Source organism: Manis javanica, chromosome 2 (assembly GCF_040802235.1).
Source record: "Manis javanica isolate MJ-LG chromosome 2, MJ_LKY, whole genome shotgun sequence".
NCBI lineage: Eukaryota > Metazoa > Chordata > Mammalia > Pholidota > Manidae > Manis > Manis javanica.
Window position 1 is genome coordinate 33,084,506 of NC_133157.1, and position 22,858 is coordinate 33,107,363.

At 52.3% G+C, this 22,858-nt stretch overlaps 1 protein-coding gene across 9 annotated transcripts in view; it reads left to right on the forward strand.

The window, feature by feature from the left end:
• Nucleotides 1-22,858, forward strand: part of SHB (SH2 domain containing adaptor protein B) — a 126,791-nt gene that overhangs the window by 93,892 nt on the left and 10,041 nt on the right. For 2 of the 9 annotated variants that reach the window (XM_073227346.1, XM_017673840.3), the window contains 2 exons: nt 3,590-3,761; nt 9,561-9,680. In XM_073227346.1, coding sequence (XP_073083447.1) covers nt 3,590-3,761; nt 9,561-9,680 — 292 coding nt within the window. Of the gene's footprint in view, nt 1-3,589; nt 3,762-9,560; nt 9,681-10,174; nt 13,480-15,648; nt 15,734-17,382; nt 17,496-18,823; nt 19,678-22,858 lie in introns of those variants that run through there. The other 7 variants (XR_012127256.1, XR_012127261.1, XR_012127259.1 and 4 more) reach the window with 7 other exon arrangements.

The window sequence follows — 22,858 nt, forward strand, 5'->3', positions numbered from 1 at the left end:
CCTGCAAGGGAGTGTGGTGAGGCTGGACAGGGTGTTGCTTGCGAGGAGCTTGGGTTCTTTCCCCAGTCAGTGTTCCATGCTCCATGCATCTCAAGTTCTCACCTTCTGTGTAGTGGGATTTTATGTTGGCAGAAATCCCTCAGTTCTGATTTTAGCCAGTGGAGCCACAGGTTGTCAGAGGTGAAAGTGCCTCCCAACTCATCAGTTTCTCCTCCTCAGCCTGTGGCAAAGCTAAGCCTAGACCCTCACATTCCACCTAGCCCCTTCCCACACTGGGCCACTCTGCTGCCCACCTTGGCACAGTTAGCCCCTAGGAGCCAGAAGGCCTGTGAGCTGCCTCCTGTCCATTCCTGACAACCAGAAAGTTAGCAGAGGGGACGCCTGGTGAAGAGGTGCCCGCTGACCCCATCCCCTGCTGGGCCCCAGATTGCCATCTCAATGGGGCATCACACATGGGTCTGCCCTGACTCAGCTAGGAGCAATCGAGTCCTGTGGCAGTCACCTCCTACATCCATCCCTCCTATCATTGAGGGATTTGGCCCCCATCACCTTCCCTAACTGGTCTTCCTGCCTCCAGGGTTGCCTCTAAACTCACCCTCCATCAGTAGTCAGAGAGGTCTCCAAAACCCATCTGAGGATGACGTTCCCTAATTTCACCATCCACAGGCTCAGGACAGCTCTTTAGAAAGGGCCTCTGACTGGTCCTCACCTGTCTACCTGACCCCTGTTGTTCACCCCTACCCAAGGTCACCCATCCAGGGCTCTGCAAGGTAGGTGGCTTAGGTCAGAACAAGCCTCACTGCCTCTCCCTCCCCACCTCCCCCAACAACATATACCCCACTTGACTGGTGCCATGAGTGCTGGTGTGGCTCAGCAGAAGCCCCGCTGGGAAGCCAGGGAGGGTCCCGTGAGGATGTGTACCAAGGCCCCAGCTCTGGGCTTCACCCCCTCAACCCCACTAGGAGAGCTCGGCTCATCAGCCAGATGCCAGAGGGCTTTCTCAGATACCCAGACCCAGCACGGGCTCCCCAGAAGGGCCTAGTGGTCACTGCTACCCTGTTCTCTGTTCCTTTGGTTGGATGCAGGTCAGAACCATAGCTGGAGAGGAGGGCAGGAGCCCCTGCTCCCCGCCAGACCTGGCATCTCAGGCTGTGGGTGTCTCTAGGTTGGAGTTTGGCTTCCAGCCTGCTCTCTCACGAAGCCTGATTGGAGTTTTCCTGGATAATGCCGGTCTCACTGTTCCGGTGCCCAGGCCAAAAGCCTGTAGTCTCCTCCATCCTCTTGTTCCTGCATTCCACACTGAATACACATACCAGTCTCTGCCAGCATCTGACTGCCTCCTGTCACTGCCATCCACATTTCCAGTGCCAGCCTGACCTGCAGAGGCTTCCTCACTGCTCTCCCTGCACTCGCACTCTCTCTCTCTTAATTATCTTTTTTTTTTTAACAGCAGTTTTAAGTTCACAAGAAAATTGAACAGAAAATGTGGAGAGTTCCCGTATACCCCTGACCTCCATCTCTTTCAGCACAGCAATCCTGTTACCATGTGCCAGGTCAAAATCTTCCTGATCAGAACATCTGAATGGCTCTGCATTTCTCAAACTGAAACCAGAGTCGTTTCCAAGGCCTTGACCATCGGTCCTTCTTCCTCCCGCTCACCTCCAGGCGCCCTGGACTGTTGTTCTCAGTCACCGCAGGCATGTTCCCACCTCAGGGTCTTGAACTTGCTCTTCCCTTTGCCCTGGGAAGTCCTTCCCAGAGATGTCCGCACGGCTTGTCCCTCCTTTCCTGCAGGTATTTATCCAGATGTCACCCTTCAAAGGGCCTTCCCTGCCCTGCTTCTGATATTTCCACTGCACTTGTCACCAGGTGAAGTGCTGTAGATGTGGTTGTTTCATTCCTTGCCTCTCTCCTCTCTCGGACTCTGAGCTCTGTAGGCAGGGATTTCTGTCTGTTTTGCTCACTGCTGTTTCCCCAGCCTTGAACTGTCCCTGGCACATAAAAAGGAATGTATAGGAGTGAGACAGTTGGGTGGATGGCCTGCTGGACCCGTTACATCACAACACGTCCACACACACACACACGGGTCCGGCATGTCTTCTATTGGCAGGAACCTCCCTTCTCACTGTTTCCATACTGGTTAATAGAGTGATTTGGAAGGTTGGAAATGCTTCAGAGTGCTGATGGATGATCTTGCTCGGTGGCTGAGACATAGAACAAGTTCATTCGCATTCCTTGGTCCCTGTGGACAGCACATCCCCGCAGTCGGCTGGGTTTCCCACCACCCTCATGAATGTGAGGTGGATTGCCATGTGTCTAGCGAGGGTCGGAGGGTGGCTCTCCATGTCTGTGCTTGCCTAGTTAGGAGGGAGATTTCTGCCACTGCACATCTGTGGCTCTGCAGCTAGACATGACTTTGGGAACCTCATTCTGTGGGCCCTGGGCCAGGTCATTCAGCATGTGTGTGTGCTGGGCCCTAGGAGGTATTCTCTCATCTGGTCTAAACAGTGGCCTGGTGAGGCAGGAAAAGGGGCCTCAGAGAGACTCAGTAATTCAGACACACAGCTAGCCACTGGCAGGCTTAGGAGAGGAGCTTAGGCCTGTTCTGAAGCTTATGTGAAGTGCCTAGTACTGTGTTGAACAGACATAATAAAATAAATGTTTATAATAACAGTGAGCATAGACATGCCAGGCACTCTGCTAAGGGCTCTCTGTGTGTGTCACCTGATTGAATCCTCACAGCCACCCCATGATGTGGGTAAGGTCATTATCCCTGTTTTTTTCAGAGGAGGCAACTGAGGCCCAGGGAGATCACTTGCAAGATAGACCAGCTGGTGTCCAGGAACACTTCTGGCAACTGTACTTTAGTTCAGTATTTTCTGCTCTTAGTGGAGTATCTCCAGGGTCCTGCCCTTGGGAGGCATCCTTCCCACGACTGCAGGTGTGAACAGCTCATCGGTCCCAGAGCAGGAGGAAAGCAAATGGGAGGGCCCAGGGCCTACCCCCACCCCACTGTGCCAGCAGTGCCCCAGCCTTGACCGGGTCCTGGGCCCAGGACAGGGCTCGCTACATGGGACCACGCGGGGAACCTGAAGGAAGAGGAGCAAGCAGACAGGGGACGCAGCAGCACCCTTGACTGGAACTCTGTAGTTCCCCAGAAGGAAGGGGGCAGATGTGGCCAGTGAGGCCCCAGGTGGGGTGGGAGAATGGCAGGAGGACGAGAGTGACTTGGAGGCAGGTTTTTGGTACAAAATGAAGAACAGCTTTCTCCCCAGAAAACTGCACAGAGGACTGAGCCCCTCAGGAGTGCCATGTGTGCCCCTTGCTGGAGGATGCAGGGGGATTCCTTTGGGGTTAAGACTGAGTTCCGTGGCCTCTAGAGACTCACCTAGCACCTTGAATGCACTGCCAGGCTCTGACGCCACCTGCATGTCCTGCTTTAGGAAGCCCAGATCCTTTAAGCTGTGTGTGTTCATTGCCTGAACTCTTCCTGCGAATTGTAAAGCCCTAACGGGAGCGGTCAGCTTATTAGCTCAGTAACTCCTGGGGCTGAGCTCCAGGTGACCATGAACTTTCTTTCCCCCCACAGCCCAGTTTAACGGCAGTGAGAAACGGCAGTCATCCCCCTCGCCTTCCCGGGACCGGCGGCGCCAGCTTCGAGCTCCTGGAGGGGGCTTCAAGCCCATCAAACATGGGAGCCCTGAGTTCTGTGGGATCCTGGGAGAAAGAGTGGATCCTGCTGTCCCACTGGAGAAGCAAATGTAAGTTTTAAAGAGCAAAACCCAGCCTTAGGTCCCACTGTGTGGAGTCACTATTAGGCTCACAGAAGGTCAAGGCCACCATCAAGTCAGTGGCAGAATGGCATTAGAGTGCACCTCTCCTGATTCCTGTGCCTGTACTCTCTCCCTCCACACTGTGCCACCTCCCTTTTGATGATTAGCAGAAGAGACTGCAATATCATCCACTGCTTCAGCCCTCACCCTTACGTCCTACTATAGTAAATCCTGTCCTCTAATTGTAAATTCGATCTGTTTTCTAGCTACAGTGATATTTTTGCCCCACATCTGCTTGCTATTAGTTGGGCAAGGCCTTGACACTCTTGATTTGGGTTTTCTTGGCCCCTTTGTTCAGAGATTTCCCACCTCCATCCAGTTGGTGGCAGAGTCCTGTCCCTGCTGCCCCCTTTCATCTCCGCTCCTCCCAACACTGCTGATCAGGCCCTCCTTTGCTGCCCCTCGCCTTGGCGGTGATGATCATCTCCCTCCTCTGTCAGGGTCTCACTGTGTACTGGTCCCTGCTCTGCTCTGACACCTTCAGTGGCTCCCAGTCACTTCCAGGATAAAGCCCTATCTCCCTAGCCTGCCAATTGCTCTGTGAATTGCCCCAGACTCAGTTTTCAGTTTCTCACCATTCCACAGACCTGGACTAGAGCAAGCCTCTCCAGGAACTAAAAGGTAGTCCTGAATCTTGCACTAGTACCCTCAAGTGTATCATCCCCCTAACAAGGGAATGTGTGATAAATGGGGTTATCATCCTCATTGCATAGATGGGAAAGTCAGGGCCTTGAGGTGCAGAGTGTTGGCTAGGATCTCATGGCTCAGTGCAGATGTAGGATTCGAACTCCAGTCCCGTAACTCAACCCTTAACTTCCCTTTCCTCCTACACATGCTTATTCCTCACCCTTTGCACACACCTGGTACACAGTAGGTGCTCCATAAAGCCAAGAGATGAGATGAACCAAGGTGGCTCCTCATAAGACTCTCATATGTATCACATATTATATTAGTCTACTCCCGGGGGATTCTGGTCTCAGCACGGCCAACAGTGCATCCTTCACAGGACATGCTCACTCGATGAGCAGGATGCAGGTTTTCCAAATGATGTCATGTGCCCCTTTTTAGGCATATGCTATCACTTGGGAGGCTGCAGGCTCTGTAGTGATAGCCTGTGCCTGCTGTACCAAGCACACAGCAGGAGCTCTCCCAGCAGGTGTCATGTTAATCATTTTTCACAGCCAGCCAGTCTGGGTGGTGGGGTTTTCTTATTTCTGATCAAACTCTGCACTTTGGAATCTACAAACACATATGATCCAGAGACGCCTGAGAGCTGTTCAGAGGGCATACTGAACCAAAGTCAGCTGGCCCAGCCTGCCCTCTTCCCACCCATCTTCTCATCTCCCCAGGATTATTCTGGCCTGCCCAAGGCCCTGACTCATTACCCGAGAAGTGTCCTTAGGTAAAACCCTACTTTCAGCACAGCCTGATGACCCAGGCAAAGGATCGCCTACTCCCTGACCTGGGTTGATGATGCCTCAGAGTTCAGGAGGCAGCTCCACATCCCAGCACAGGGGACTGGGAGGGGGCTCTGATGCACTGAGGGGCACGCCTCAGGCCTTACAGGGTTGTTGAGGATGGGCAGTCACACAGCTGCCCCCGTGACCATACCACCTGCTTTCCCTCCTAAGATAGTGGGAAAGTTGCTCAGAGACACTCCCCATGTCCCTGGGGGCAGCCCACCGCCCCCTCCGCCCTACATCATTGTTACCATAGCATATGTTCTAGTCACAAACTAATTAAAAGCAAATAAATAAAATAATTTTGACCCAGTATCTCTAGTCCTTGCTCCTAAGAGAACATAAGCTCCATCAGGGCAGGAACTTGTCTGGGTCACCACCGTGTCCACAGTGCCATAGTACAGTGCCTGGCATACAATAGGTGCTCAGTAAATAGCCATCCAGTGAATGGACAAACTTCCCAAAGAGCTGTCAGCAGCCCTTTCCTGCCTTCCATCACCCCCCGTTCTCTCTTGCCCACCACAGTCTGCTTCCTTTTCCACCCAGGTCACCAGGTGGCCTCCTCTTCCCTCCATGGCACTCAGCGTGGTAGATTACACCCTTCCTTTGAAGATACTCTCTGCTCTTGGCTTTTCTGCTGCCTTCCTGGCCACTCCTATCTCCCCAGCTGGCTGCTTGCCTCAGCTTGGCCTGAAGATTAGACTGTCCAGGACTCATTTTCCAATTATGTGCTCACTCTGGGTAGCCTCTCTGGGTCCTAGTGGTGATTCACCAGTGCAAATGTCCTGCCCACGCCTCTCCCAAAACTCCCAAGCCCTACATCCAGCTTCCTTGGCATCAACCCTTGGCTGACGAATGGGCATCTCACACTTACTGTGGCCAGAACTGGGCTCCTGATCCTCTCCTGGATGCTCTTCTCTCCCAGCTTCCCACCTTCATAAACGGCATTTTATCTGTCCAGCTGCTCAAGCTATAAACCTGGAGTTGTCATATTTCTTTCTTTGCCATACACCAGCATCGATTTCATTCTAAGTCCTGCCAGTTCGCCATCCAAAATAGAGCCCAAATCCATCCATTGCTCTCATTTCAGGGGCCACCTCCCGTCTGGACCACTGCAGAAGCCTCCTAACTTGTTTTCTGCTTCACTTCCTCTCTACCCCTCTTCAGGGCAGCCTGGTTGACCTTCTGTAAGACCATCCAGACCATCCAGAGCAGTAACAGCTGTTTAAAACTCCCATTGCCCTCCTCTATACTTGGACTGAAATCAGACCTCTTCCCTTGGCCCACAAGGCTTCAGGGGACTGGGCCCTGCCTCTGCTCCACCCTCGCCCAGCACCACTCCCCATGCTCACAGTGCTGGACTATTCTTGCTGCCTTTCTACTCTGTGAACTCCCCAAGTTCATCCCCACTTCAGGACCTTTGCACTTGCTGGTTCTTCAGCAGAGAACATGTTTTCTTTTGCTGTTTATGTGATTGGCTCCTTCTCACAATGCAGGTTCTCAGGTCAAAGGTTATCTCCTCCGGAGCTTCCCCTGCCCATTCATTCTAAAACAGGCACCAACCCCCACTCCATCACTGCCTTAGCACAAACCCAGAATTCCTATATAGCACTTGTCACTATCAGAAATTGTTTCCTGAATCTGTTTGTTGACTCTTCATCTCCCAGCATCAGCCCCATGTAGTAAATACTGAGTAAATATTGGGTGAGCTAATGGGCAGTGGATGGACTGGATGGCAGTGGTTAAGTTTTCTTAATCCCTGTGATTCTAGCCTGACTGGCCAGCTCCTCAGAGGCCAGCACATCATCAAGATGGCCTCCTGCCTAGATTCTCTTCTCAGTCCAGGCAAAGCCTGCTCAGAACCAGCAGTTGGCCCCCAGCCCCAGCATAGGCCCACATAGGCCCACCCTTTCTCTTGGTGGCCAAGCTCCTGACAGGGTGGCCAGTGGCTGGTCCCAGCCCCCCTGACTTAGTGTCCTTTGGCCCTTCCCCCCCAAACTCGGCCCGGGTGTCCTTTGATCCCCAACCCCAAGTCCCCTGCCTTTCTCTTGCATGGCACAGCCAGAGCAGCCACGGAAGGAACCGGCAGCTTGTCCTGCTTCCCTACCAGGGGTTACCCTCCCAGCATCCAGAGCCCCCAGAGCCCCACCTGCCACCACTCCTCAGAGCTGGCTCATGCCTGTGCTCGGACTGGACGCCAGGCAGCACTTCCCTGGAGACCACTTCTAGGCCTTTCCCTGAGGGCAGCGCTGTTCAAGTCGCTGGAACTTGTTTCCTAGTAAACCATTGTCAACTCCCGGGGAGTGTGTTACACAGATGAAATTCCCCGGGAAACAACCTTGCCAAGTCTGTTAACTCTTATTTCTAAAGTTGGCTCTGTCCTTATGCAGCTACATTTCCCAGTCACAGTCCTGTGTTCCTTCTAAAGCAGAACTGGAGCCTTCATGTCTCTCAAGTGGTTTAATTATGGCAGCCCATGCCGTCCTCCACTTCACATTCTTATTAATTTCTGTGTAAGTTCAGAAGGGAAGGTGGGCCTTCCCTTGCTCGCCTGCCTCTCCCCTCCAGGTGGCTGGGCCTGGGCCAACCTGCTGCGAGCGGTCGCCTCCTGGGCAGTCAGCGTGCTCCTTGGGCGGGGACACTCACATCTGCTTCCTAGTCCTTGCTTTCCTGAAGCTGGTTGGGTTTTTTTAGCTTATAATTATGTTGTCGCCACTGCTGCTAACTGTTGAGAACACTGCCGTGTGAATGCCAGAACATGCACAGCAGAAGGTAGTGTGACATTTTTCTCTAAGCAGGGCATCTGTCACAGAGCTGTCAGAGGTACTGTTTGCTGGGTGCTTCTGGGTCAGGGCTTGGGGCAGCGAACCAACGTAGGCTTAGGAACTGAAAATGCAGCCTATGGGGCAGGGGGTGGGGCAGCAGCCTGATGGAATGGGAGCTGGGGGAGTTACCCCCAACCACCCTCTGCAAGGTCAGTCTTCCATGGATGCTCCTAGCTGCCGTTTATTGAAATCCACTCCATCCCTGGCTCAGACTAAGCCCCCTGTGCATCACCCCATTTAATCCTCACTCAACCCCACAATGGTGGTAGAGTGACCCTAACTTGGTAGAGAACAGATGCTTAGCCAGGTTCAGTTGCTTTCCCAGATCACCCTGAAACATGACCCAGCCTCAGCCGCCCACTGCCCCTGCTTCTCTTCCTGGCCTGTCTCTTGCCACCTTCCCACTTCTCCTCAGAGACCGTTACACAAACAGAAACGCATCCCGAGTGTATACCCACAGACCGGTGCCTTATGATCTTCGCTGTTCCACTGAAACTGTACCTTCAACTCTTCCATTCTCAAAAATCAGTGTTCCCGTTCCCCTTTTGCCCTGCAGTTGGGTACCATCAGCCGTCTGCCACTGTGCCTCCCTCTGACTGTGCCACTCACCATGTGGTGCTCAGAATGGTGGTACTGGGATTCCCATGGTCTGATCAGTGTGGGTTTTCTTGGCAAGAGCACTGGTGTGGCCACCCCATCCAACTGCCTGCTTTCCCGAGCAGTGACCACCTCCCACTTGTCCTGCAGGTGTCACAGAAAGTCAGCACATGTCCTTCCTGTCAGCATCTTCCGATGGCTTCCATGTCACTCAGACAGAGAATGCCAGAGCCCTTGCATGTGTGCAGGGCCCCCTGACCCCACCTTGCCTTGTGGCCTCTTGGGCCTCATGGCCCACGCTTGCCCCTTGCCTTACTCTAGCCATGCTGGTCTCCTTATTGTTTCTAAAACATTCTGGGCCCTCATGCCTCAGGTCTTGGCCTTTGCCCTTCTCTCTGCCAGAAACGTTCATTCCAGCTGCTTTCCTTCATGGCTTCATCCCCCACCTCCTTCAGGTCCCCACAGAAATGTCACTCTTTCTGGAGGGCTTCTCCAGCCACTGCCTTAAATAGCAGTCCCTAGCACAAGCTCCAAACCACACAGCCCTGCTTCCTTTCCTCCACAGCACCTACACTAGAATGTGAGCTTTGTGCAGGAGGAGACCACAGGTTTGTGCACGGTTCTCTCCCCAGGATCTGGCATGCAGCAGGCACTCAGTAAATATCTGTTGAATGACGGAGTGCACAAACACACATGCACACATGAACCTGCCTTGTAATGAGGAGGCCTGGGACGTGACAGCAGCCCTCTGAGGGGGCTGAGCCTCCTCACGGAGGAGTGGATTTCAGAGTGTCAGCTGTGGGGGTCCTGTCCCCACTGGGTGTGACCCTCTCTCTTCTCCCCAGCTGGTATCATGGAGCCATCAGCAGAGGAGACGCAGAGAACCTGCTACGGCTCTGCAAGGAATGTAGCTACCTTGTCCGGAACAGCCAGACCAGCAAGCACGACTACTCCCTCTCCCTGAAGTGAGTACAGCCTCGTTCACCTGCTAAGCCTACTACAGCAGCCACAAGCAAAGCACCTCCTGGCCCTTGTGTCTGTGACAGAAAGACCTGCCAGTGTCCCCCTGGGAAATTTGCCAGCATGAGTTATTTCAAGCCTCGGTTTTTCAATTTGATCTTATTCTCCCGAGATACAGAGGAGTTTTTATGTGCTCTGTTTCTGCCTTCTCAGAAGAGGAGGGGCATTTTTCTAGGATTTGTATTAAATAACAAAGAAAAGCTTTCACAGCTGCTGTGAGTTAGGGGCTGTATGATGCTCTTAGCCTACCTCATCCCTCTCTCAAATCTCACAACAGTTCTTTGATGAGAAACATCTTGTCCCCATTTTGCAGATAAGGAAACTGAGGCTCAGAAAGGGGACATGTCTGGCCCAACAGGCAGGGAGCATGCTATTAAGACAAGCTGTTTGCTTTCCCATGGTACTGCACTGTGAGAATGACCCTTTCCTTATATTCTAGGTTACTGTTTGGCAGATCTGATTTTTATATGTCCCACAAAGGCTGTGAGGAACACTGGGAAGAACCAGAGGAATCCTACTGGTGTTATCCCTGTGGCCTCTTTGTGAAGCGTCAGGTCTTTCTGACCCACAAGGCATTGGGATAGGGAACCCCAAAATAAGACAAGGGTTTTTTGGTTGAGCGCTTCATCATTTCGTGCTGGTACTGGATGGGACCTAACAAATTGTCTAAAACTGACTTTACAGATAGGAAAATGGAGTCCCAGAGAGAGGAGGGATTTCCCAAGGACACACTGAGAGGTAGTGACAGAACTGGGGAGTAGACCCAGGCCCTTAAGCCGACACAACCACCAGAAACAGTGAAGCCCGCTGCCTGGCTGCCTCTGCTGTGCTCATCATTATTAGAGGCGATGTGATAAAGAGAGGGCCTGCTGGGGTGCAGCTGTCAGGAGAGCCCATGTGCAGGCCAGCCGTGTGGGGAACAGAATCAGTGCAGCCCAGGAGCGAGAGGTTGGCCTGTGCTGCCTGCTCAGGACTGACCCCACGTGGTCTCCTGGGCTCTGCCTGAGGGGGATGGTGACAAACTGCAGAGCACAGGCAGGACCCAGAGGCACTGGAGTCCGCCTGGAGAAGACAGGGTGTGCAGAGACATGGTAGGAACCACAGGTCTCTCAAGGACTGTCAGGGCAGAAGGAGCAGACATGGTTGGGGTCCCAGATGGGGGTAGTTATGGGCAGGCACATTCTAGCTCAGTCTCAGCGAGAGAAGAAGCTTTCTAACAGTCAGAGCTGATCAAGAATTAGAGTGACCAAAGCGCCTGCAGAGGCAGTGGGCATCTCTTCACTAGGGGTAAGCAGCCAGGGGCTGGACGGCCACCTCGCTGGTGAGGATGTCGGGGGGATTTCTAAGCAGGGCACTTGGGAGAAATGGCTCCTGCATACATCATTATTCATCATCAGACCTCATGGCTTAAAGTCCAGTTATTGCAGTTGAGGAAAATCCGATACTAAACCACTGCTGGCCTCTGGGATGCTGACATGGAGGCAGCCAAAGCCAGAGGGCTGCCACTGTATTGAGGAGAGGGTAGCGGAGGAGGACAAGTGCACACTGCTGGCTGTGCAAACAGGGCCTAGAAGGTCCTCAACTCCTCACTGCCCCAGGCAACCCCGTTTCCTCCATTCCTCTCTCACTGTCCAAAGTAACCTAGCAACTCCCATCTGTACCTTCCTGCCTCACAGTGAATTGCACTCTTCCTGGGCTTCCAGAGGTGAGGGAAGCAGGTGACGTAGGGGACAGGGTGCCCGGGACACCACCCTCTCCTGCCCACCCAGGCAGCCTGCCCAGTCCTGGGCTTCCTCAGCACAGTACTCATCACACTGGCAGTCTCTGAGCTCCTCAGTGAATCCCCTTCCTCCTGGAATCCCTTTGTCTGGAGGGATCTTCTGCAAATACCTGATTGAACACAGCAACGAGTCGGGGATGAAGTGCCCCATTCCAGGCCTAGCTGTTCCTCCATGAGGGCCAGGGCCCCATCGAGCACCCTGTTTATTCACTGGGAAGTGCTGAATCCCTGCACTGGGCAGGCCAGCCGGACTCTGGGGCCACGTGGTGACCCCCGCATGGCCTACCTGCAGGGGAAGAACAGCCTCCCTAGTACCCAGGATGTACCAGGGCTAAGGCACCAATGCTGAGCACAGGAGTCTCGAGCCAGTTGAGGAAGGAATCAGACCAGTAATACCTGGAGAGTTCATTTCTTAATCCCCTGGGCAGCATGCCCTCCACCATGCAAACCGGCCCAAATGCCCCTCCCGGGTGGGTCTCAGGAAGAGTGTTTCCATCCAGCCCCAAGAGTGTAGTTCCCTTTCGTCTCTAGACAGTAGGCCCCCTCTTGAGCTATGGCCAGCACCTTGAATCTGCTTTCACAGTAGCGGGCTTGTAGTCCTGAGGGCCGGGCTGCCTGTGGTAAAGGAAGATGGGGCTGGCCTTCCCCATGCCCTGACCCTGTGGCCTTGTCTGTCACATGACCTTTCTGAGCATCTGAGTCACAGCCTCATCTGTGCACAGGGGGTGACAGTGCTGTCCTTGCAGAAAACATCTTTCGCTCAACCAGTACAGTATAAACATTATCTTATATTATTCCACCCTGCCTCTGCTTTCCTGGGTTAGCCCTGTAGTTTCATCGAAGGCCACCCTTAATGGCCACAGAAAGGACCTGTTGTCCAGAGTTCTGGGCAGAAGTCCTGTCCTGCCACCTGCAGCTCACTATGTGACCTTGGATGGGTTTCTTTCTTCTGGGGCACAGCATCCATCCATACCTACCCAGTGAGACCTCGACTCTGATGGTTGCTAAGGATGCCTCTACCCTGGTATCAAGGTGTCTGTGACCCTCCTGGTTTCCCCTGTCCTTGGGCTCTGCCAATCCCCTGCACCTCCTAAGCCAGGGGAGGAGGTGGAGGAGACCATGCCAGGAACCCAGATAAGAACATTCTGCCTTCAGACCTAGGTTTATCTTCTTGTGTCCATCCAGTCGGATTTGGTCATCAAGCACTGTGGTTTGGATGATGGGTCTCTGCCCATGGGTGCTGGGGGTGGAGGGTTTAGCTTTGCATGCTGGTCTAGAGCCATTAGATCCCACGGATCAGACAAGTGGTCTCATCCGGTCAGCTTCCCCTTGAAGCCCAAAATCAGCTAGGCCATCCTGTGGCTGGGCAGGGCAGCCTGCTAAGGGAATGTGAGCTTATTTCCCAGAGCAGCCCCAGTTGCCGCTGACCAGACCAGCTGCCAGCCAAGGAGAGACACCTGATATTAATCACCTCGACCACAAGTGGAATGGCCCTGGTACTGAACATCCCAGCTTCTTGGGGCAAGTGCCAGCTTTGCCAGCCACTGCAAGGTGCGAGGTCTCTCAGAGGCCTGCCTGGTGGGGCAGGGTGGGGATTGGCGTTCCCCTCTCATGGTGTCGTCAGGAACCTGGTGCACATGGACATTGGAATTCCAGCTATGTTTTCATATGAGCCTTGGGTCCTGCTGTGAAAGTATTCTAGGGTGGAGAAAGGATTTGGGGGAGTCTGACCTCAGAGGACAGGGCCCTCCACCCCTTCCGTCCTTCTCTCAGCAGGTGTTTATCAGAGCCCTCTGTACCAGGCACTGGCAGGGAAGCAGAGAGAGAGCTGAGGTGGGAACGGCTCGGTCCGGGCTGCAGGTGCTCACATCTCGCCCGGTCAGCCTGGGCCCTGTTGCAGGTCTACACCTGAGAATCGTAAGGACTCAGAATTGAATGGATCTGGGCGGTCCCTGCCTCAGAGGGTGAGGAAAAGCCAAGGGGGAGGTGTATGTGGGCCTTGAGGAGAGGGCAGGGACAGCAGGTGGGATCTCAGGTGGAGGGGCCTCTCAGCGAAGCCCGGGGATGTGGAGGAGCCAGGACAGCTGTCATACGTCATAGGAGCTGAGACTCAATTCTTAGTGATGGGGCCACGGAAGTGCAAGGTCCACTCAGACACCCACCTTCACATGTAAACCCCACTCCCTCCTGACCCTGCCTCCCTGCATATCTCCAGCACCCTGTGTTTTAGAGGCCTGCGTGTTTTCCCTGGGACAGCCCCGTGGTGTGGCTAGGGCAGAGGTTACGTCCTCTTCCACACCTCAGGGAGAGGCAGCTGAATGCCCTCCCAAGACCAGGGTGGAGGCAGTGGACTCCTAGCCCAGCGTCTTCTCACCCCCCCCAAGCCCCCCTAGCACTGGAGCAGAAGGTTGTCGATGTCAAACCTGGAAATGACCTGAGAGGCCCATCTAACCCAGGCTCCCTCCTGCATGGGTGGAGAGACTGAGACTCAGGGGGTTGACTAAGGCTGCCCAGCTGGCAGTTGACCTCACTGACAATCAAGATGGTGATTGCTTCATTCTGTGGGGACCAGACAGATCCTTGCAGTGGCCTAAGCTGCCGCCCACCTGCCCCTCCACCTCCTACACCCATGGCAATCCAAGATGGTGCCCACACTCCCCACCCCATCACCTCTCAGAGTCCCCTCGTTGGCAGATACTTCCCACCTGGGAAGCAATCTTAGAAAGATCCTATCTAATTGCTTTTGAATACTGCCCTTTTCCCTTCATCCCTGCAGAGCCTTCCCTCTTCCCCATCTCCAGCCTGACCTGACAGGGCAGCAGGTCCTTCGGCTCTTGGCTGCTAGCAGACACGTTGGCCCTGGCACCAACCACTGACTCCTGGGTGCACTCACTCCAGCCTTGGGGAAGCAAGGGTTGAGCCTTTAGAAATTGACAAAAAAACTTCACACTAACACAGTTTCCAGTCTGGAAAGGCAGGCAGTGGGAGAAAGGGATGAAAAAGTCTTGAAAAATCTCATTAAAAGGATTCTTCAGGCACTTTGGACAATGAATGACTCTGCAAGTTCTAGTTTCATGAGTTTTTGCAAAGGAATCTGGATAAGATGAGGGAAAATGGACTTCAAAGACTGGAGGGTTTACAGCTGTTGGGGGGCAAGGAAGCAGGGAGGATGCCAGGGCCGCTCTCCCCATATGCAGGGCAGAGTCTGTGTTGGGCCTAGCCCTGGGAGGGGGCTGGTGGGGTGGCACTTACAAGGTTCTGCAGGGACACAGCTGCTCCTTGACAAGGGCCTAGCCCAGCTTTTTGGGGGCAATTAGAGTCCCAGTGGGGGACATGGCCCCAAGGAGCCCCTCACAAAGGGGCTTTTAGCTTTTACGTCCTTGAAGGCAAACTGCACTGCATGCCTACAAGTACGGCCCAGATTCTGACCTCAGGAGATGCTTCTAGGGTCTGGCCTGTTTCCAGGCTGTGACTCAGACTTGATTGTTCAGGAGCCTTCCTCATCCCCCATAAGCTCTGCCCCATTCAGCCTTATTTCCTGGGCTCCAGCCCTCCTGGAGCCGATAGCCAGAGGGGAGAGAAGATACTTACATCTGTAACTCATATACTCCTAGACATGTTTAGGGCTATAAAAAAGGGAAGGAACCAGAGAGCGGATATTTGAAGGAAGATTAGGTCTTAGAGCTGTGCACAGGGCAGAGAGGGGATGAATGGAGGCAGGGAAATGCAGGGTCTGTGTAAGGAGAACAAATACTGGTGGGAGCCAAGGAGAGGTGCAGCCCCGGTCACCAGGCTGAGGATTTGGGCTCTGTCCTGTAGGGCAGCGGGCATCCCAGAAGGTGTTGAGCAGTGTGCAGTCATGTCCTCAGAGCTGTATTCTAGACTTTTGGTGAACCAGGCTGCCCCATGAAAACTGTCAAGGAAGCAAGACCATTTCTGCCTCCCTCTGCCCCCAAACATGCCACTCAAGCTAACAGTCCAAGAGGTGGGGAGGCACGCAGCATGTGGGCAGACGTCCCAGAGGGAGATCCAGGGCAGCCCTTCCAAAATGCAGAGGTAAAAACACAGGCTCTGCAGTCAGAGATACCTGAGTTCGACTCCTACCTCCATCTTTCACCTGCTGTCCGATGCAGGCGACGTCAGCTCCCTGATGATCACCTGGAAAACCACGCAGGCCACTCTCATAAAGCTGTTTTGAGGAGTCATGCAGCTTAGCAGGTAAGCCCCGTGCACGGCCTGCAGCTGGCCCCTGCTCCTCCCAGCTTTCCCCGAGCCTTGAGGGATCGCTGTCGGGGCACGCGAGCTATGTCCGCTGCTGGATGACTTGGGCAAAGTGCCTTTCCCCTGCACCCACAGAATGAGGGTTTGGGGTTCTGTCAGTAAATTTGCTTCCAGGTTAAAGCTCCACAAACAGGGCAGGGTGCTTTCCCTCTAGGTCCCAAGGATGTGGGAAGGCTTCATCTCCTCCAAGCAGGGGAGGAGGCTGCTGGACAACTGATCAAGAACACACCGCCTGCTCTGATTGCTTAGTGACACCCGGCTGGTTCTTGCTCGGAGCTCCAGTTTGTGCTGACTTCCGGGCAGTCAGTCTTCACCCACCGAATGCTTCCTTGGGCTCCAGTAGAGGGTGGTGGGTGTAGTGGGGCCGGGAGGGGCTGGTGGGATGCCTTCCAGGGGCACTAGAGACACCTTTCTGTTAGAGTTGTTTTTCTTTCTTCCCTTCCCTCATTGATTTATATAGTAAAGGAGAGAGTTTTCAAATGGTAGGCATGTCTGGGTCTGGGCAGGCAGGCGAGTGATTAATCTTAGTTTGTTGCAGCTGACAGCCAGGAGCAAGAAATAATAAAAGTTTGCAGGGCAGGGAGGGGTGGGGGTAAGGGAGGGCTGCTTGCCCTTCATCCATCAGCAGAGAGCAGACTGCTTCCCTCCACCTTCTGCGCACCCCTTGTTGGGTCAGTCTGAGGCTCAAGCACTTGGCTCCGTGGTAGCTGCCCTCTCCCTCGTGTGAGCCCCCACGGCAGCCTCTCAGACCACAGAGGGACCTCCCCTTCAGTTGTTGAATTTCCTGCACAGCATCACCTGCAGCCCCAGAAGGCCTGGACTCCCATCATCGGTGTCCCTTTTCCCCAGCCCTGCCCCTGAAGGCAAGAATTCAAGGAAGGCAGGGGTGTGCAACCCGGGGCTCTGACTGTGCCTCTGTAAGCCACCAGGTGGTATGAGAGCTGAAGGAAGGAGGTACAGGAAAAAGAGGTGGGGGTCAGGCTGGCTCAGGGGTAGCTGGCTTTGACCCTGGCACCCAGCAGCAGCAGGAGGCAGTGGGGGGCAGTGGTTCGCCCTCCCCTTGGGAGAGATAGGGGCTTTGACATGGGCCTTGGAGTATGAGGAAGATGAGGCAGCTGGACTTAGGCAGGGTAGGAGCTGCCCATGCTGAGGAAGCAGCAGCCCAGGAGACAAAAGAGCTGATTTCCAATCCACAGTTTCCAGTATCTCCCACCACCAGCATTCACCCTGCCCCCAGAAGAGAGGCTCTGAAGCAATCTGGCTTGGCATCTTGCATTCCAGCTCTGTCACTTACTAGCAGGATAGTCTTGAGAAAATGGACTTACCATCTCAGCCTCAGTTTTCTCATCTGTAAAATGGGTTTTACAGGTGTAGTAATGAAGAGGCAACATACATGAAGTGCTCAGCATGTACACGGCATGCAGTTAACTGCTCGGTCAGTAAATGAGTTTGTTAGAGACTTTGGAGAGCCACAAGTTGCTAAGGGGAGAGCTTGGGGTAGGCCAAAGCCTTGCAGGTTATCTGGGTCTGACCTAGAAGTCTCTGTCCACGCTCACATTCATTCTTCTTATGTGGTGGGATTCTAGAGTGCCTTCAGGCTACAACTCCAAGTCCTGCATTATTACTATGACTGAGACTTCAAACCACACAGAACTAGAGTTAAATCCAGGCTGCCCTCTTCCTGGCTGTGTGACCTTGGGTAAGTCCCTTGATCTGTCTGATCTCCCAGTTCCTCATCAGTAGCTGCAGATGATGACCATTTCAACAGGCATTCCTTTTTGTCCTCTTCATTGTCCTACTGCCCCTCTAACTTTCCTTGTGCTTCTTGAGACATTGTGAGTTGAATGTGGGTTGTCATCAGAACTTGGTCTGCTCCTTCATTATCTCATAGGGGAGCATTTTGGTGGGAAGCCAGGGCAGCAGCTCTGGTACACTGGCCAGAAATCTTGGGATTTAGGGAACAGAAAGAGATTTTTTAGATCACCTGACCCAATGCCCTATAAAGGTAGAGAAACTGAGGCCCAGAGAGGGAAAGAAACTTGCCTACTACCTCCTTGCTTCCCAGCCAGGCCGTTTTTTCTGGATCATTTGAGTCAGCCTGAGACCGAGAGCTCAGTGGGTAGAGGGATTTGCATCTTTTTTCCCAATACGTGGAGGATTTCACATCTTTTCAGGGCTGATGGAGGAAAAATGAATTTTCTGCTCAATTAGCATGCACTGTGTTTTCTCCTTCTAAAAGATTTAAAAGAAATGCTGCAATTTGAAGTAGAAATAAAAATTCAGTAAATGTAAATGACCAGCACTTTATTTCAAGCAAAATCCTTACAATCATTTACTAGATGAAATGATGTTCCTTGAAATATATACTAGCAATGACTTTCTAAATAAAGTCAAATGATGATGTGCCTGTCAAAAAAAAAAAAAAAGAAATGCTGCAATTAGGAGCTGCTGCTCTAGGCAAAGCAGAGACTCCTGAACGATCTTTGCAGGGGACTAAATGAAAACAGTGAACTTTAGAATTTGCAGGATAAAAGGCCGCACCATCAAGAGACACCATGAGAAATAATGGACAGCACTTCCCTTTATTCAAAATTACTGAGAAAATATACCCTGCCAGTGGGAAGACACTTCCAAGGACACTGCCCTTGCTGTTAATAGGGTGCCTGGCCTGGACTCTGTGCCTGGTGCTTTGGTAATGCTTGGAGCAGTGGGGGTGGGAGAAGGTGGAAAGGGCCCTGGGTTGGGCCCAGAAGACCAGGTTTCAAATCCTGTCTCTGCCTCTGATTAGCTGGGAGGCCCCAGACTAGTCACAGACCCCATCCTTTCTCAGAGGCAGCCACAGTTTGAGGGTGCCCCATGCTGTTGCAATTTCAGAGCTGCGGGGCCTGGGTTCTGGTTGCTGAGATGCTTTAGTGAGATGATGCTTGTGAGGGCGCCTGGCATGCTTGCTGATACTCAGGAACATCAAGCGTCCCTGCTGTACATTCATGTGCTGAGAAGGATGGTAACATTACCCTCATTTTACAGATGCAGAAACTGGGGCTCATGCTGTCACAGCAAGTGAGTGAAGCACTGTGTTTTTAATGCAGCTCAGTGGCCTCTTTCTGCCCTCTGGAGCTTCTCCAAGCAGAAACACCACACACACCCTCACCACCCTTCTTCTCCAGCTGGGTCCAAGAAGCCCAACCAGGGCCCAAGCAGGTGTCTGGATAGGGTGGCTCCATAGCTGAAGCCTAATTTTCTAAGCAGGTCATGAGCCATAAGCCTGTTGCCAGGCATTTCTCTGACACCTTCCCAAGACAGTGATGACATATGGAAGGCCGGAGACCCCGAAGTTCCTTGCATCGGCTTGTGGAACCCTGAAAATGCTGAAGTGTTCTCTGGCTGTGAAGTGATAGTGTCAGGCTGGGTGATCCAACTCTGGGAGTCCCACTTTCTTCTCTGGGTTCAGCCCTCAAGGAGCAGAAGCTAGGAGCATTTGGGGATCTGTTGGCAGAGAGGGAGGCTAAGGCCAGTTCAGAAGGGACAGTGGTGGCCTCCATAGCTGGCAAGAGAGAGGTTTTCAGAATCCCTGTTTGACCATGGATGTGTCTGGAAGGCAGGTCAGGAGTGCAGAACTGGCTGCTAAGGAGGCTATAACAGCTCAGCGAAGGTCTGGGCAGCGAGAGTGGGTAAGAGAACATGGTGGTGCAGCTGACGAGGTGAAGAAAGAGTGAGGGCTCAAGGACCACTTCCAGGTTTCTGAGCAGCTGGGAGAGTGGTGGCACTATCCACTGCAACGTGGACATGGAATGATCAGTTTTTTAGTTTTTTAAATTGTCATTGATATACAATCATATGTTGGCTTCAAAAATACAGTTACCCTTATTATTAAATCCTCACCCCCACTAGTGTGGTCGTCATTCTGTCAACATAGCACGATGTTCCAGTCATTAATTGTGCAGTGGTCGGTTTTGAAAACACCCAGGAAAGCTTCCCTCCCTAACTCCGCTGCCCTCTTCCTACTGCCGCCCAGAGCCCAGAGGCCAGAGGCACATATGCTCACACTGCCGGCCCGCTCTCCGGAGCCTGGCGGCACCCAGCACACCCATGAAGGGCTGGGGTCCCTTCTGGCCCGCCTATTCCTTCCTGGGCAGACATGCAGTGTGTCGCCTTTTGCTCCCCTGAGAGCTCACTGGTCCCCTCCAGTGCCTGAGTTACCCTGATTACATTTCCAGCTGGTGTTTAATTAGCTCATATCAGCCTGCATAAATCTGCCTGTGTGGTTCGCCAGCCAGGGGAGGCATTCCAACTGCCCGTTCGTCGCCAGGAAACCTCTCGTGCCCCAGGACAGCTTCCCTTCTGAGGCACTGGTGGTCTCTCCAAATGAGAAAAACATTTCTTTCCAATCACATTTCTAACATCTTGTTAATATGACTTATTTAATAATATTTTTGCAAAAGCCATCTGCGAATGGCTTGGTTGGGGACTTGGGGAGGGCATATGGAGCGCTGCAGGGACAGGCCATGGTAACAGATACAGACCTCGTTATCTGCCATCAGTGAAGGGGTAGCAACATGGAGAAGGGCTCAGAGGACCGGGACCTGAATCCCACCACTTCCACCAGCCATGAGGGTCACCCTGCAAGTCGATTCACATGTCTGAGCTTCTCTGCCCTGAGGCTCAAGGACACAGTGGGAGTGAAAGCTCTTTGTAAACTTTGAGAGGCTGTACAAATGTGGTGGGATTATTTGCAGAGCTTTTGTGCTTACCTCAGGAAAGTATCCGTGGTCTTATTTTGCAAAGCTTAGGTAAATAACTCAAAGGCCCCCAGAGGAAATACGACCAGCCTCCCCGCCCTCACCACAGAGGCATTGGCGGGGCTTGCACGACCAGCCTCATACAGTAAAATCCCAAGATGCAGGGTTTGCTCTTCCCCACGGCATCAGGCTGTTCCAACCAGAAGAAGGATCTTGAATCACCTGGGTCAAGGCCCTTGCTTTCAGATGGGAGAAACACGCACAGGAAGGGGAAAGGACCTTCCCAAGGTCCCAAGGCTGATTGCTGGCAGTCCAGATGTCTCAACTCCCATCCCAGGGTTATTGAGCCCCGTAGCCCTGTATCTTCTTCTCCATAAACATTCTTGATATTTGAGGCAGATTTATAAAATCAGATGTCCGATTTTATAGCTCCTGTTTGCTAAAGCTATAAAAATGGTGTTTTGCTGTATATGAGTGTACGTGTGTGTGTCACTCACACACTTTTCACTTTGCTGGGGCGGAGGCCGCTCCACTCCTGGTTCTTAACGCCTCCAACCTTCCCTTTCCAAGGAAGCTCCCCCAGTGAGCAGCCACCATCCTCCTTCCAGCTGTGGGTGCTTTCTGCGACTTCTAATGCTTTTTTTAAAGATTACTTCACCCAAGAGGAATATTAGAAAAAATGGGTTTGGCAAAGCTGGCTTATTAGAAATGCTTTAATTAGAACTTTTTTTTTCTGATTTCCTTTTGAAAATCCACATGTTGCTCCTGGCCCCAAGGGGCTTGGGGACCAGCCTGCCACATTTCAACACAGACTTTCAAGACAGGCCTGACAAACAGGTTCACATGGCAGTTACCACTGCTGCGTTCCTACCATGCACCGGGCCTTCACCTGGGTAGAAAGGCCAAGGCATATCAGACTAAGCGTGTGGTCTGGGCAAGGGTACAGGTGGGTTGTTCACTGCTACGATGGAGGGAGGTGTGGCAGAGAATAAGTGAGCAGAGAGGAAAGTAAGTCTGATGGGGCATCTTGAAGACTTCCTGGAGGAGGTAACATTTGATCAGGGCCTAGGAAGATAACAAGTTATTAGGAAGTAACAACAAGGTAGAAGGGTGGTTAGGTTTAGGATGGAGTACTGCTCTCTGCGCTGTCCTTCTCCCTGTGGCCCCAACTTTCAATTCTCCCTTTTACATAAGCCTCCGTTGACCAGGTGACCAATAATATCGTGGGCAGAGATGTGCCTTACAAATGCTGAAGTCCTGCTCATCACTCTCTGGTTCCCCACAGCATCCCCACTTCACTCTTAAGGAAAAAGGCTTAGAGCAGCAATGGGCTTACCTGTGGTCATGTTTGCCCATCATTTATAGCCTGACAGGTGTATACCCCTCCTGGGCTGAACATAGGTTCCAAGAGGCAAACACATTTACATAGTGCCAGGCAGGCTGTTTGCAGTCCTAGGTAACCTAGTGATACAAATTGATTTGAACAGACTTCTACAATGTCCTCTGAGGCAGGTAGGATTATGCCAATCACAATGATTAAAAACTTGAGGCAGTACCTGAGTTCTGACATAAATGATGATAAAACCACCAATGTGACGAATGGAGGCAGTAGTGGGATACAGGTACATCAAAATTTCAGATCCAGTCTCCAAATATTAGCATGATCCCATTTTAGTTCAGATCTTTTAGGCTAGAAAAATTGTTTTTCTGGCCTGAATTGTTTTAATCTTAACCAAGAAAATCTTCTGTAAAGAAATTAGGGTTGAATGTTGTAGTATTATAGGGGCTGTGCTTTTAAAAAGCAATCAGTTCCAATAGTAACTTTTTGGAGCTCAATTACTTGCAGCCGTGCTGAAAAAAATTATAATTAATGTGGTTAAACCCTAGCCAAATAATAAAATGAAAGCTTTGTTGTGTATCAAGGCAGAAATCAATTTCATTAGAGAGCAAAGAGCCGGAGATTTAATATTGAGAAAATTCTCCACCCTGTGGACAGAGGTTGTCAAGAAGCTGCTGGAATGAATGCCCAACATGAGAAGATTCGCCCTCCAGAGCCCAGATTCCTAAGAGCTGTCAGTGACCTTTGAAAATTGCATTTTCAAACCTTCTGAGTATGGTCAAAGCCAGTGGACTTTTGCTTGTTAATATTCTTGGACCCATGTCCTTTTTTTGTTTTGATCAAGAGGTGAGTATTGTCTGCATCTGATGATACTGGCATGTCAGTAAGATCCTGTCCTTTGGGCTCCGGGAGGAGGTGAGAGAGTGAGGTGGACCCAGGAGGTCAGCAGGTACTGAAAAGCAGTGCATCAAAGACTTTAGATGT